Raw genomic sequence first — 14,560 nt, 5'->3', positions numbered from 1 at the left:
GTAGTAGTAATAATAATGATAATAATAATATTAATAGTAATAATAAAATAGTGCAGTACAAAGCATACAATGAATACAATATTTTAAAGTGCACACAGTAAGGAAAATTATGATTATACTCGTATATAGCTGAACTCATCACATTACAGATATCATTTTAAAAGAGCAGTGTAGTATGATAATACTGTACAGTAGTTAGAATTTATAAAACAGTTATATTACCGGGTATTCTATATGATTGTGAAACTTGGACTCTGATTTTGAGAGAGGAACAGAGGTTAAGGGTGTTTGAGAATAAGGTCCTTAGGAAAATATTTGGGGCTAAGAGGGATGAAGTTGCAGGAGAATGGAGTAAGTTACACAACGCACAAGTGCATGCATTGTATTCTTGACCTAACATAATTAATTAATTCATTCATTCATAGTGTTCTGCCCAAGGGCAGGTCTTTCACTGCAAACCCAGCTTTCTCCAATATTTCCTATTTTCTGCCTTCTTCTTTGTCTCCTTATATGATCCATATATTATCTTAATGTTGTCTATCATCTGATATCTTCTTCTACCCGGAACTCTTCTCCCGTTCGCCATTCCTTCCAGTGCATCCTTCTGTAGGCAGTTTCTTCTCAGCCAGTGACCAATCAATTCCTTTTTCTCCTCCTCATCAGTTTCAGCATCAGTTTTTCTTCACTCACTTTTTCGAACACAGCTTCATTTTTTATTGTCTGTCCACTTCACACGTTCCATTCTTCTCCATATCCACATTTCAAATGCTTCTATTCGCTTCCCTTCACTTCGTCGTAATGTCCATGTTTCTGCCCCACACAATGCCACACTCCATACAAATCACTTCACTAGTCTCTTCCTTAGTTCTTTCTCCAGACGTCCGCAGAAGATGCTCCTTTTTCTATCAAAAGCTTCCTTTGCCATTGCTATCCTCCTTTTGACTTCTTGGCAGCAGCTCATGTTACTGCTTATAGTACACACCAAGTAGTTGAAGCTGTCCACTTGCTCTACTGTCTCATTTAGTATTCGCAAGTTTACCTTCTTTACTTTTTTTCCTATGACCATGGTCTTCGTCTTATTTGGATTTATCTTCATTCCATACTGGTCATAGCTGTCATTTAGCTCTAGTAGAATTTTCCTTAGTATCATCTACTCTTCTGCTAACAACACCATATCATCAGCAAATCTAACATAAGTAAGAACATTAAATCAGATGTTTGAGATGGGCAGGACATGTAGCACATATGGGTTAATCTAGAAATCCATATAGAGTGTTAGTTGGGAGACCTGAGGGGAAAAGACCTTTGGAGAGGCCAAGGCGTAGATGGGAGAATAATATTAAAATACATTTGAGGGAGGTGGGATATGACGGTAGGGATGAATTAATCTTGCTCAGGATAGGGACCTATGACGAGCTTATGTGAGGGCGGCATTGAACCTCCGGGTTCCTTAAAAGCCATTTGTAAGTAGATAAGTATATAGTATGATAATAAATGATTGAAATAATTTTAGTTTTCTCCTTTAAATGTGCAGAAATTAGATCTGAATGAATGTAGTATTATAAAATTCCTTTGCAGAACGAAAAGTTGCATTTGTTCTGATCAAATTTCTGTACATTTGAAGGACAAAACTAAAATTGCTTCTGTCACTTATTATCATAAGACACTGCTCTCTTAAATTGACTGAACATATTCGGAATTTAATCAATTGCATTCCGAAAACTCGCTATGAATTGTTTCATATAAAACAATTTTTATCTTGATAGGGAAGCAAAAACGAGTAAAATTGTATTAAAATTGTTTTTGAAATATCTCAAAGAATGACCCCTCGAAATTAATGACATTACTTACGCTTCATTGCGTACTGTATAGTTTGAAGTCTATTGGCGTTGTATTTCAACCTCGGTTAAAAACGTAGTAGGCCTAACCATTTATTACGAAATCGCGCTTAAAACCTATTACCTAAACAATGTTTGAAAATAACTTACTATGCACTCTTCAATAGTAGGTATTATGACTTAAGGTGTTACTCTTTGGGGAAATAGTAGTGGTCCTAAAGTTCTAGGTATACAGGAAGAGCTATTCGTTTTTTGACTGGTTCACGTTATGAAGCACATTGTTGACCTCTATCCATTAGATAAGAAATATGCACCGCTTGAAGAACAATAATTATTACACACTGTAAAGCAATTCTTCTTTTTTCCACCTTTATGTATGGGAGGAATTTGCTCTGATAACAACACACTCTATAGTAGAGTCCAGAAACAAATTTCAAATATATCAATATTCTATGATACATTTGAAAATTACTTTTCAAGTTTAATTTTCATAGAGCGAGCATGTAAAGTGCCTAGGTTTGGTACTAATTTAGTGGGAGTTTAGTTTTCAAACGAGCATTTGAATCTTCCCGCCATCTGTGAAGTAATAAAGCGATATTATTTCAATTTTGTGGTGTGGACAGTTTTTATTTACAAGTACTTCAACTAGCTTATGTAAATTATATATATATATATATATATATAATACTTTGAAGCACAATTAAAATGTTGTCCCTATTGTTCTCTGTGCTTTACTGATTATTTTAAAATTTAATTTATATAGTAAATATGAAACATAGTATTGACATTTGCCATGGACAGGAATTACTGCGAAACTCGAGAATGACTCATCTATTTTTTTTATTGGGTTATTTTACGACGCTGTATCAATATCTAGGTTATTTAGCGTCTGAATGAAATGAAGGTGATAATGCCGGTGAAATGAGTCCGGGGTCCAGCACCGAAAGTTACCCAGCATTTGCTCGTGTTGGGTTGAGGGAAAACCCCGGAAAAAACCTCAACCAGGTAACTTGTCCCGACCGGGATTCGAACCCGGGCCACCTGGCTCATCTAATTACGATCAAGTTAAGGCAGTGGGTAATGATGTAAAAAAAATCTTGTGTATTATGCCAATGCCAGAATTTTTAAGTTTGTGCAGAAAATGAAGAAAATACGAGCAATTAAAGCTACCTCTTAGTTTTGAAAAACCTTACATATCGCTATATGAGTCTGGAATGTTTTCATCTGTCTGATGCATATCGTGATTTAGAGGAGAGTTGGGTAGTATCGGACATCGGGTAATATCGGACAGTGAGTTTCTTTCACCTACTACCAGATGGTAGTACCTTAATGACATGGCTACGTTTCTATGATGTCTCATACAGAAACGTAACCATGTTATTCAGGTACTACCATCTGGTGGTAGATGAAAGAAACGCAGTGTCCGATATTACCCGATGCCCGATACTACTCAGCTCTCCCCTAGGTTTAATTTGAAATCAGAATAAAAAAAACGATTACGTAACTGAAAATTTAGCCTAACGATCTTTTTTAATATGTTTCTTATCGCTATAAAGTAGAAAGATTAAATGAACAGCCCAATATGTCCCCAGACCCTGTGTTTAGGAGGAATTAATAATTTCAACATAATCATTTCTACTTTCCGTTGCTAGTTATTCCATAGTTCAGCGTCGAGGAATAATGACAAATCGGAGAGTCCCTTCATATTAAGAGGATTTTCCGCTCCGTTGTGAAACATTTATTACTCTTGGGTGAACTAGCAGAGCCTCGCTTATCAAACATTCCGCTCTTAGATAAAATATGTCTTGATTCACTAGTAGGCCTACCATAAATACGTAACTAATTTTGATCCTGTCACCGACGTAGCTCAGTCGACTGAGACGCTTGCCTACCGATCCGGAGTTGCGCTCGGACGTGGATTCGATTCCCACTTGGGTTGATTACCTGGTTGGATTTTTTCCCAACCTTAAGGCGAATGTCAGGTAATCTATGGCGAATCCTCAGCCCATCTCGCTTTCACCAATTCAGTCGACGCTAAATAACCTAGTAAGTAGTTGCTACAGCGTCGTTAAATAACCAAGTAAAATATTGATCTTAAAATATTTAGGCCTATACTTGCACTTGTCCAATTCTAATCGCATCCTAATGCTGTTTTTAGACTTAATTATGTTGGGAAAATAACTGTTACTTTTTTTCACTTCTAGGCCTATTGGTATTATTGTACCCGAAATCTCTCTTCTATGTCAGAAAGCTACGCATTTGGAATTCATTAATAGGCCTACTATATCATGCTTAAAAATGGTGGTAACATTTATGGTTATTATTAAGTATGTACTAAAGATAAGTTCATATAATATTATAAAGGGTGCGTCAGAAAGAACGGATGGATTTCAAAGTATCGATACGAAGCGAGGGGAGGAATATAGTGAGGGGGACCACGACTGTTGGGTCAGCCAGAGAATGCAGTTTCAGTTGAGAATATGGTGTTGGTCTGACGTACAACGTGCTTTCATTGTAGAGATATTTTTGAAAAATGAAGAGTCTGTGATCGCCACTCAGGACTCATTTCAACATCGGACGTCACGCTAGGATTCCAACTCGGAATACAATTTTGCGGTGGGTGGCTTCATTTCGTATCACAGGTTCAACATTAAAGAAAAAATCACCTGAATGAACACGGAGCGCGTGTACACCTGCAAATGTGGACACAGACACTAGGTTTTCCAGCCACCTCAAAGATCAGCCCTCAAACATGCTATTGCACTGAGATTGTCCGAGGCTACGGTAAGATCTCGCGCCCTGCGACTTCTTTCTTTGGGACCATTTGAAGCCGTAAGTTTGTAAACATCGATCACATACACTGGGTGAACTGATGACGGCGATTCGTGAAGAAATCGTGGCAATCCCACCAGCTATGACTGTGAAAGTGATGGCGAACTTCAGAAAAAGCCTCGATGCCTGTATTGAAAGCCAAGGACATCATATTTATTTATTTATTTAAATTCAAATATACAGAATAAAGAAATATAATTACAAAAACAAACAAAGAGAAATACAAATAAAATAATACAAGCAATATAAAAAGAAGATACAGTAGTATTAACAAAATTTGAGACCGAATGAGCAGCGCTCGTGCTCGGTCGCAGTTCAGATATATTATTAAAATTAAAAAAAAAAATAAAATAAAAATAAAAAAATAAAATAAAATAATAATAATACTAATAATATAAATAAATAAGTAAAATAAAATAAAATATGGATTATGTTGTTTTCCATAAATAAACTGCATGTATTGATGAATATGTTGATAACAATAAATTTTTGATTTGACGAATCCTTACAATTTTCTTGCCATGTGAAATCCATCCGTTCTTTCTGACGCACGCTGTACATAATTTGATAGTCAAAATCTCGAAGTTTCGAGTTATCACTTTCGGAAAAAGTTTTATTTCTGTTGCCATGGGAGACGTCGTTGAAAAATGACTGTACAATATAAATCGTTTTGCGCTCTGCAGCTTGCGAAATAAATTCAGTAACAATGTTACAAGGGTGATTTCGTGGACATTTTCGAATTGACCATCTACCATATCGTTGGACTTAATGTACTACCGTCGATCTGGCTTATCACTCTTAGCCTCCCAGGTCACCAGACTTGATACTATGTAACGCTCTTTTGGGAGAGGGTAGGATGAAGACACCTCTATGCCAAGATCTTGAAAAGCATGACATTGGATTATTGCAGCTGTTGCATCCGTAAACAGATAGGATGTTGGAGAGAGTGTGGCAAGAATTTGACTATTGTGTTGATAAGGGATGTCGTTAACAAGGGGTTCTCACAATGAGTATTTATTTATTGCTGCATAAAATAGCCTAAATACATATTATTGACGTAGCGCATAGCCTACCCGTTTGAGCAAGCTCGTGTTCTGGAGCGGTTAGGCCCAAATAACTATTTTGTAGGCGTTACTAAAGAACATAGTTCCAATAAAATTGCAAAACCAATACAATTATTACAAAATAAGGGATAATTACGAGGATAAAAGTAGAGTATCAAGTCAAGAACAGGATATAAGTTGTAATGAATAAATAGCAGGCCTATATTGAAATTAAGAAAAAGAAAAAGGAGAAAAGGGGCGTCTAAATAATTTGCTTAATTTTTTCTTAAATTTATTATACTCAAAATAACTTAAGTCAGGGTTTATTATCAAAATAAAGTTGTATAACTTTGGCCCATAACTCTGGCTATGATTTAATCCAGTGGTTGTGTAACATTTAGATTCAGCTGAAGGACATATCAAATTTCTTTTGGTAGGATAAACATGTTGTTCTCTTTTATATTTCAGACGATTTTTATAATAATGTATATTTATATGTTTGTTCAATTTTGAAAACACTAAAATCGAAATAAATCAATTTTTTTTGCGTAATTAATTGACTTCTTTAAGCAAATTTTAATTAGGTCTATCTGCTTTTGAAGTAGGCTAATATGAGCGGAAAAAGTGTAAATTTTGTTGCTCCTCCCCATCCGATTTACCATATTTGTTGACAGATTGAACTAAATCTAAATAAACTAATCGCAGAATATAGGTCATACAGGGTGAGTAAGGAGGTAATGTACATGGTTTGAGGGGTGATAATATTGGTGATTCTGAACAAAAATATTTATATGAACATATGTCCTGTTCTTCACGGTTTCGGAGAAAACTAATGGAAACAATGAGGAACGGGAAAAGTGCAGGCGATAGTAAATTAAAACATTGTTACCTTATGTTCTGTTTAATTGTGTACTTTTCTTTACAGAACATGTTCAAAAAGTCCACCGTCAACTTCAGTGGACTTTGCAGCTCTTGTAGGTAGCTGCTGCGTTGCTGATCTGAGCTGATTCGGACATTCCTTTGCTTGAGCAAAAGCATGTAAAATGCGAGCGAGAAATTCCTCCTTTGTTTCCACTTTGCGCTTATAGACTTCGCTCTTAAAACAAACTCCAAGTGCAGTAAACCAATGTAGTAATGTCGGGTGACCTCGGTGGTCAAGAAATGACTCCACCGCAACCGATCCAACGCCCAGGATAAGTTTCATTGGTCCTACTACAACCTAATGTCTTTTGGTTGTGTCCGCATATGAGTGCTGATGAAGGACATGAGACTGACGCCCGTGATTTTCAAACAACTGTATGTCAGATTCTGTTAAAACAGGGCATATGTTCATAGAAACTTTTTTGTTCAGAATCACCAATATTATCACCCCGCACACCATGTAGCTTTTCTCCTGACTCACCCTGTGTGTGTGTGTGTGTGTATATATATATATATATATATATATATATATATATATATATATATATATATATATATGTGTATATATATACACACACACACACTCTAGTCTATATAAATTAATTAATAATCGGATAAGAAATTATACGAACAAGCACAGAAGAAACCAAATGAATAAGTAAATAAACAAGAAAGCAAATAAAAAAAAGCAGGCTAAATAGATGTGTAAATTAATAAACTGTCATGAAACTACATGAATAAATACAGAAACAAGTAAATTAGTAAGTAAAATAAAGCTATGTAAATTAGTAAGTAGATGAGAAAATAAATATGTAAATTAATAAACAGATAAACAATATGAGCAAATGCAGAAACAAGTAAATGAATGAGGAAACAATAAATAAACAAACTAATGTTTAAGTTAATTAAATAAGATAAGATATGAACACGCACAGAAACAAGAAAATGAATAGGCTAAGCAAACAAATAAATGAGTAAGTAAACAAATGTGCAAGTTAATAAATAACAAACTGTACGTATGAACAAGCACAGAAGAAAGTAAATAAATAAGTAAATCAATAAGCAAGCAAGTAAATAAGCAAATAAATGTGTAATTTAATAAACAAATAAGAATGTTAGTTGAACAGACACAGAAACAAGTAAATGAATAAGTAAATAAATAAGCAAGCAAATAAATAAGTAAATAAAATAAGTGCATAAATAATTAAGTAGATAGATAGATAGATAGATAGATAGATAGATAGATAGATAGATAGATAGATAGATAGATAGATAGATAGATAGATAGATAGATAGATAGATAGATAGATAGATAATATGTGAAGTAGGCCTAATAAACATACAAGCAATTACAGTAGATGAATAAACACAAAATCAAGCATGTAAATGAGTGAATAAATAAGCAACTAAATAAATAAGTAAATAAAAATGTAAATTAATAAAAGATTAGCATTTATATGAACAAGCACAGAAGCAAGCGAATAAATAAAGAAATAAATATGTGAATTAATAAGCAGATAAGGAACTAGGCTATAGCCTATAAATAATCACAGATGCAAGCAAATAAGTAATTATAAATAATCGAGTAAAAAGAAGTAAATTAATAAACCGTTTAACTATTCAGAAGGAAGCAAGCAAGTAAATAAAGTAGTAATTAGGCCCAAGTAAATGAATCATTAACTAAACAAGTAGACTAATCAACTAGATAAGGTGAAAAACATCAAAGTGGATAGTAAAAAGAAAATAAACTTCAATGAAATAATATAATTTATTAAAGATGTTATTAATTGGTCCAATAGGATAATATCTGTTGTAGTGACAATTAATATTTGAGAGAAAAATTCGCTCCGGCGAGAAAAATTAATGTAATTTAGGTCTGTAATTTTTTAATAAAACTGAATAAATGAACTTGCTGACATTATTTCAAAGACGTAAGAAGTAAATAGATAATATGTATTATGCAATAATCTGTAATAAATAAACAAATTAATGAAAAAAAGAAATAGGCTAAATAATGTACACAAATCAGTAAAGAACGAGAAAGGGAAGAATAAAAGTAAGCAAATAAAAGTAATTTAATAATAAATAAATAAATAATCAAGGCGTACAATTAAATAAATTAGGCTTAAGCTACAAATTAGCCAGAAAATACACATAGGCCTATTTTAGTTAATAGCCTATATACGTCCAAATATACCGTATTCGAAAAAAAAAAATTAAAAATTGGAAAGTCAACAACAAAGAAACAAATCTAGGATATACGCTTATTCTAATATAATAATGCAATAATAGTTATTTATGGTACTTGTGAGGTAAGTGCAATAAAGATCACGCTCACAAGTATCATACGTAATTTTATCCATGACCATAACGAAAAATTATGTTTTATAAAAGAAAATATGTTGAAAATAAGTCCTCATGTAATCACATACCATGACATGGATTTTAGAATCAATACGTTACTAGGTAGGTCATGATGTAGGAGGCCATGATTAGTAAAGAATGGTATCTAAGACGTTGGATAAATAACAAATTATAATTAATTATATAATTTTAATATATATTTTTTCACTTTAAACGTGTATTTTCGTCTTTTTGAAGTTTCAGGGATTATTTAGAAGTGTTCACGGAAATAATGTGATTAAAATAATTTCACATTTTACTTCTGTAAACTTAAGAGGAATATTAAAACTTCATTAATCATCGTGTCTGTTTATCTCAGTTGGCTAACGCGTTGTTTTAAAATCCTATAAACCCAACTTCGTAGGTTCAAGTCTCCTCGCATCCCAAAAGGTAAATTATTACAAAATTTTAAAAAGATGCATATTAGATATGGATGTAATGTACAAATTACGACGTAGCAGATAGAGAAAAGAGAAGGAGATTGAGTGTATGTATATTTAAGAAATGGTAATAAAGAAGTAGAGGTAGTGACATCTAGTAACTAATATATTAACTTCTTGAGTAATAGTTCAATGGAAATGTATACGTGTGTACCCGGGTACTAGGAAAATACTAATGAACTGTGAGATAAAGTTCAAACTGTGAGGTAAAGTCTTTATCTCACTAGTGAAATAAAGTAATGTTGAATAATAGCCTACTTTACACACGCAAAAGTATTTAGTAAAGGCATGTTTTTCGTTATGGTCATGGATAAACAAAATTAAACATCCCAGTAAATAAATATAATGTTCTTAACATGTAAGGAATAAATGTTTTGTATTCCAAATGAAAGGAAGAATGTGCAATGCTGCCGGAGAAAGAGATGGTAGGTGCTAATGAAGGTATTGAAACTAGCCTATCAGTTTATCTGTTAGTAAATGAATGAATGCATAGGTACCACAACGAATTAATAGGCCTATATAATGAATTAAGTGCTGGAAACTAAAGAGAATGTGTTTGTTTATTAAAGTGATACTTATTAAAACAGTGCTCTTATCTCCAAAAGAGGTTCTGTGCAGGCTACATCTATCAGGCAGAACATCTCACTTGACGAGGAAGAACAACTACATCTGAAGTCTGATTAGTGTAATATGTGGCTAGTCGGCGATGTATGCAATGAAGGGAGAAAGGAACTGGTCATCCTACCCATTATCTCCTGGCTTTGTTGCCTCGTATGTGGTGCCTTATTCGTAGGCCTATCACTTGTGACCTGTCTTCGGACAGTTGACTAAACAACAACAAAAAAACAAGTGTTCATTGAAATATTGTTTAATAAAATAGTGTTCATTGAAATATCGTTTATTAAAACAGTATTCATTGAAATATTATTTATTAAAAAGTGTTCATTGAAATATTGTTTATTAAAACAATGTTCATTGAAATATTATTTATTAAACAGTGTTAATTGAAATATTGTTTATTAAAATAGTGTTCATTGAAATATTGTTTATTAAAACAGTGTTCATTGAAATATTATTTATTAAAAAAGTGTTCATTGAAATATTGTTTATTGAACAATGTTCATTGAAATATTGTTTATTAAAACAGTATTCATTATTCATTGAAATATTGTTTACTAAAACAGTGTTCATTGAAATATTGTTTATTGAAACGGCGTTCATTATTAAAACAATGTTAATTAAAATATTGTTTATTAAAACAGTGTTCACTATTGAAACAATATTCATTGAAATATTGTTTATTAAAACATTGTTAATTGAAATAGGCCTATTGTTTGTTAAAAGTATTAATTGAAATAGGCCTACTGTTTATTGAAAAACTGTTCTTTATTGAAATAGTATTCATCGAAATGTTGTTTATTAAAACAGTGTTAATTGAAATAATGTTTCTTAAAACAGTGTTTATTATTATTGAAACAGTGTTCATTGAAATAATGTTTATTAAAACAGTGTTTATTATTATTGAAACAGTGTTCATTGAAATAATATTTATTAAAACAGTGTATATTATTATTGGAAGTGTTCATTGAAATATTGTTTATTAAAACAGTGTTCACTATTGAAACAATATTCATTGAAATATTGTTTATTAAAACATTGTTAATTGAAATAGGCCTATTGTTTGTTAAAAGTATTAATTGAAATAGGCCTACTGTTTATTGAAAAACTGTTCTTTATTGAAATAGTATTCATCGAAATGTTGTTTATTAAAACAGTGTTAATTGAAACAATGTTTCTTAAAACAGTGTTTATTATTATTGAAACAGTGTTCATTGAAATAATGTTTATTAAAACAGTGTTTATTATTATTGAAACAGTGTTCATTGAAATAATATTTATTAAAACAGTGTATATTATTATTGAAAGTGTTCATTGAAATATTATTTATTAAAACAGTGTTCATTGAAATAATGTTTAGGCGTATTAAAACAGTGTTCATTGAAATATTGTTTATTTAAATAGTGTTCAGTAAAATATTGTTTGATAAAATAGTGTTCATTAAAATATTGTTTATGATAATGATGTTGATCAGAATATTGCTCATTAAAGTAGTTTTTATAATAGTAAGCCTCTTAGACGTATTAAAATAGTGCATATGAAATTAGTGTTCATTAAAATTCTGCTTATTAAAACTGCGCTTATTAAAATAGTTTTAATGAGAATAGTGCTCATTAAAATTAACTTATTGTATTCATATAGGAGACTATCTATAAATTATAATTAGAAGGTTTACAGCCGGTGCGATCTCCACGCCTCTAGGTTTATATGAAAACCTTCGACCATTGTGCTTACAAGCTAGAATCTAGTTCTAAGCACCACCTACCTGTGGCTGAACCCGCTGATATTGACATCGTCTTCCTCCAGGTCCAGGATCTTCTTCTTCCTGTGGTAACTCGTAAGCTTTCTATTGTTGCTTTTACCGACGCCGACGACAGGTTCGCTGAGGCTACTGACGCAACTTCCGGTGCTGCTGCTGCGGTCCGTCGCGGCGCCGACGCCGCCGGGCGGGGACACTGACGGCTCGGGGCTGCTGACGTTGCCGCCGCAGTTGCCGTTAAACGACGGTGAACGCTGCGTCGCCGTTGTTGCGGGGGGAAACCGGGGGAAATTGCGCCTCATCTGCGGGGGCTCCATTCTGCTGTTGTACTGCAGGGTTGGAGAGGATATCTGGTGCTGGTTGTACCTCGATATCAGATGCTCCTCGTAGTGATTCGAGTAGGCCACGTCCGTCGATACAAGCTTCATCATGTTCTTATCTTCGCTGGAATGATAGAAGTTGGAGTCCTCCATTTTGGCCACGTGCTTCATGATTCTCTCCTGGTAGTTATGCTGCTGGTAGTACATATTTTGACCGTCGCTTTGCTGTCGGTGTGTGTAATCTTGAAGGCCGGGTTTATTGCCCGGGTTGTCAGAATATCGACAGCTGTTGGTTCGCAAGTCTGGAGAAGCTGAGGAAGATACGGGAACGGGGTTCGATGCTGATGAGGTCATCATCATTGTCATCATCATCGTGTTAAGACAATCAAAAGAAGAAAGTTACACTGTCGCTGTACAATTTCCTGAGTTTATGTGTATTTGAAATGTATTGTTAAATGTCTTTTGCTTCTTGCGGTTATGTGAAAAATGTTAAGCCCACTGTTAAAGACTTCCTATGTAATTTTTCTTTTTTTAGAAATAATAATTAACATATAAAAATATTACAGGTAGTAACTGAACTATTACACTTGCGTCCATATTATTATTTAAGTATTGTACATAATATATTTCAAAGTGAGTACTATGTAGAAAAAGAGTTAATTATTTAAACATAATTTTGTCCTATTGAAGAGAAAGTTAGGCCTATACGATAGATTTTATGAGTGATACAGAATGTAAGGATTGTATTTATGTCCTTATTTTTTTATATTTCAATAGTTTAATGCTCTCTAGATGCCACTTACGAACATAGATTTCAATTTCATTTTCGTGCAGAAGTAGGATATATCACAATTTGGCCTATACATTATGGAGAGAAATACAGTCTACCAAAAGAAACATTTTGTTGCCGATGTAGAATTATTTCGTTACACTTGTATTGCTTTTAAACGTTAGGACTTTTTTTTTTGTAGTAGACTATTTCTAGTTGTCACAATTCGAAAACGTCATTTCTTGTGTAGGCTATAGAATGCTGTAATACTTCTATCTTCTAGAACACTTAATTATTCCGAGTTAATTCGTGGATATCGAGTATTTTTAACTGCATCAGTAGGATTATAGTCTGATATTTGAAGTATTTTAGACGTCATATACAAAAACATATTTAAACTTCACTTCTGCATAGGCTATAAGAAAATAAATACATTTTAACATCTTCGTGAAGGTAATGTCTGTCACACGTTAAGCCATGAATTGTATAATAAATATACACTATACACCCTATTATTAAGTTATTTTCAAAATTTTACACACGTTGATACATCGAGAAACATTCACACGCGAATACAGGCTTTTGCTTGTGTCTAACTTGGTAAATACATTTCGACATCTGAACCCTGAGATAACTGTCTCTCCGAACTCGATGGTAACAACACGACACTACGAAACATTTTCGTAACTCGTTCCGGTTGAAGCGAGAAAACTTCCGGGGATAACGAGACCGACAAATCTCTACGCGTTTCCGAAGGCACTGACTTGAAGATTCGTCTTTCAAAAATCACGCGGCAACACTCACGTTTACACACGCGAAGTGGTTCACTGCGCATGCGTCGGGATTAATAATAACCCACCCACAAGGTAACCGTGTCCAATGGCAGAGAAGTTGATGTAAGAGTGGAGCACGCCTCTCACCAGAGGACTCTGACCAATTACCATGTTACACTGCAGATTAATGTTACTCCTACGTGAAGAAGAAAACTGAGGCCAAGCTCATTCATTTTAACTCCTCCTCCTATCCGTCTCACGGAACGCTGGCGACATCAAAGGCACGATTGGTCATCTGGGTTCACGAAACACGTGCTACATGCACTCTCTCTCTCCAAATCCAAATCTCTCCAAATATTGGAAACCACGTTATCAACTGGTGCATTTAATTTATGCCGCCATCATCATCATCATCATCATCATTATCATCATCATCATCATCATTATTATTATTATTTATACTTAACATCTGAGCCCTTTGGTCCTCAGTTGAGGGAGAGTTTTGGAAGGGCTATAACTTCAGGTTTCAAGTTTCAGATACACTTGCATATGTTTTCAATAGCTGTCTCACAATTCACCAAAGGTGTTTATTACACGGTGCAAAAGACATTAGTCTGTGTTTGATAGAAACTTACTTACTTACTTACAAATGGCTTTTAAGGAACCCGAAGGTTCATTGCCGCCCTCACATAAGCCCGCCATCGGTCCCTATCCTGTGCGAGATTAATCCAGTCTCTATCATCATATCCCACCTCCCTCAAATCCATTTTAATATTATCCTCCCATCTACGTCTCGGCCTCCCCAAAGGTCTTCTTACCTCCGGTCTCCCAACTAACACTCTAT

The 14,560-nt window shown here is 33.8% G+C and overlaps 1 protein-coding gene across 2 annotated transcripts in view; it reads right to left on the bottom strand.

The window, feature by feature from the left end:
- The window catches only part of nau (myogenic-determination protein nautilus), a 241,358-nt gene extending 227,628 nt beyond the window's left edge, over positions 1 to 13,730 (bottom strand). For both annotated transcript variants that reach the window (XM_069846852.1, XM_069846853.1), the window contains exon 1: positions 11,861 to 13,730. In XM_069846852.1, coding sequence (XP_069702953.1) covers positions 11,861 to 12,546 — 686 coding nt within the window. In that variant the 5' untranslated portion in view covers positions 12,547 to 13,730. The remainder of the gene's footprint in view (positions 1 to 11,860) is intronic.
- Positions 13,731 to 14,560: the final 830 nt, after the last annotated feature.

Source organism: Periplaneta americana, chromosome 15 (genome assembly GCF_040183065.1).
Source record: "Periplaneta americana isolate PAMFEO1 chromosome 15, P.americana_PAMFEO1_priV1, whole genome shotgun sequence".
NCBI classification, from domain to species: domain Eukaryota; kingdom Metazoa; phylum Arthropoda; class Insecta; order Blattodea; family Blattidae; genus Periplaneta; species Periplaneta americana.
This window is presented reverse-complemented; position numbering and strand designations above follow the sequence as displayed.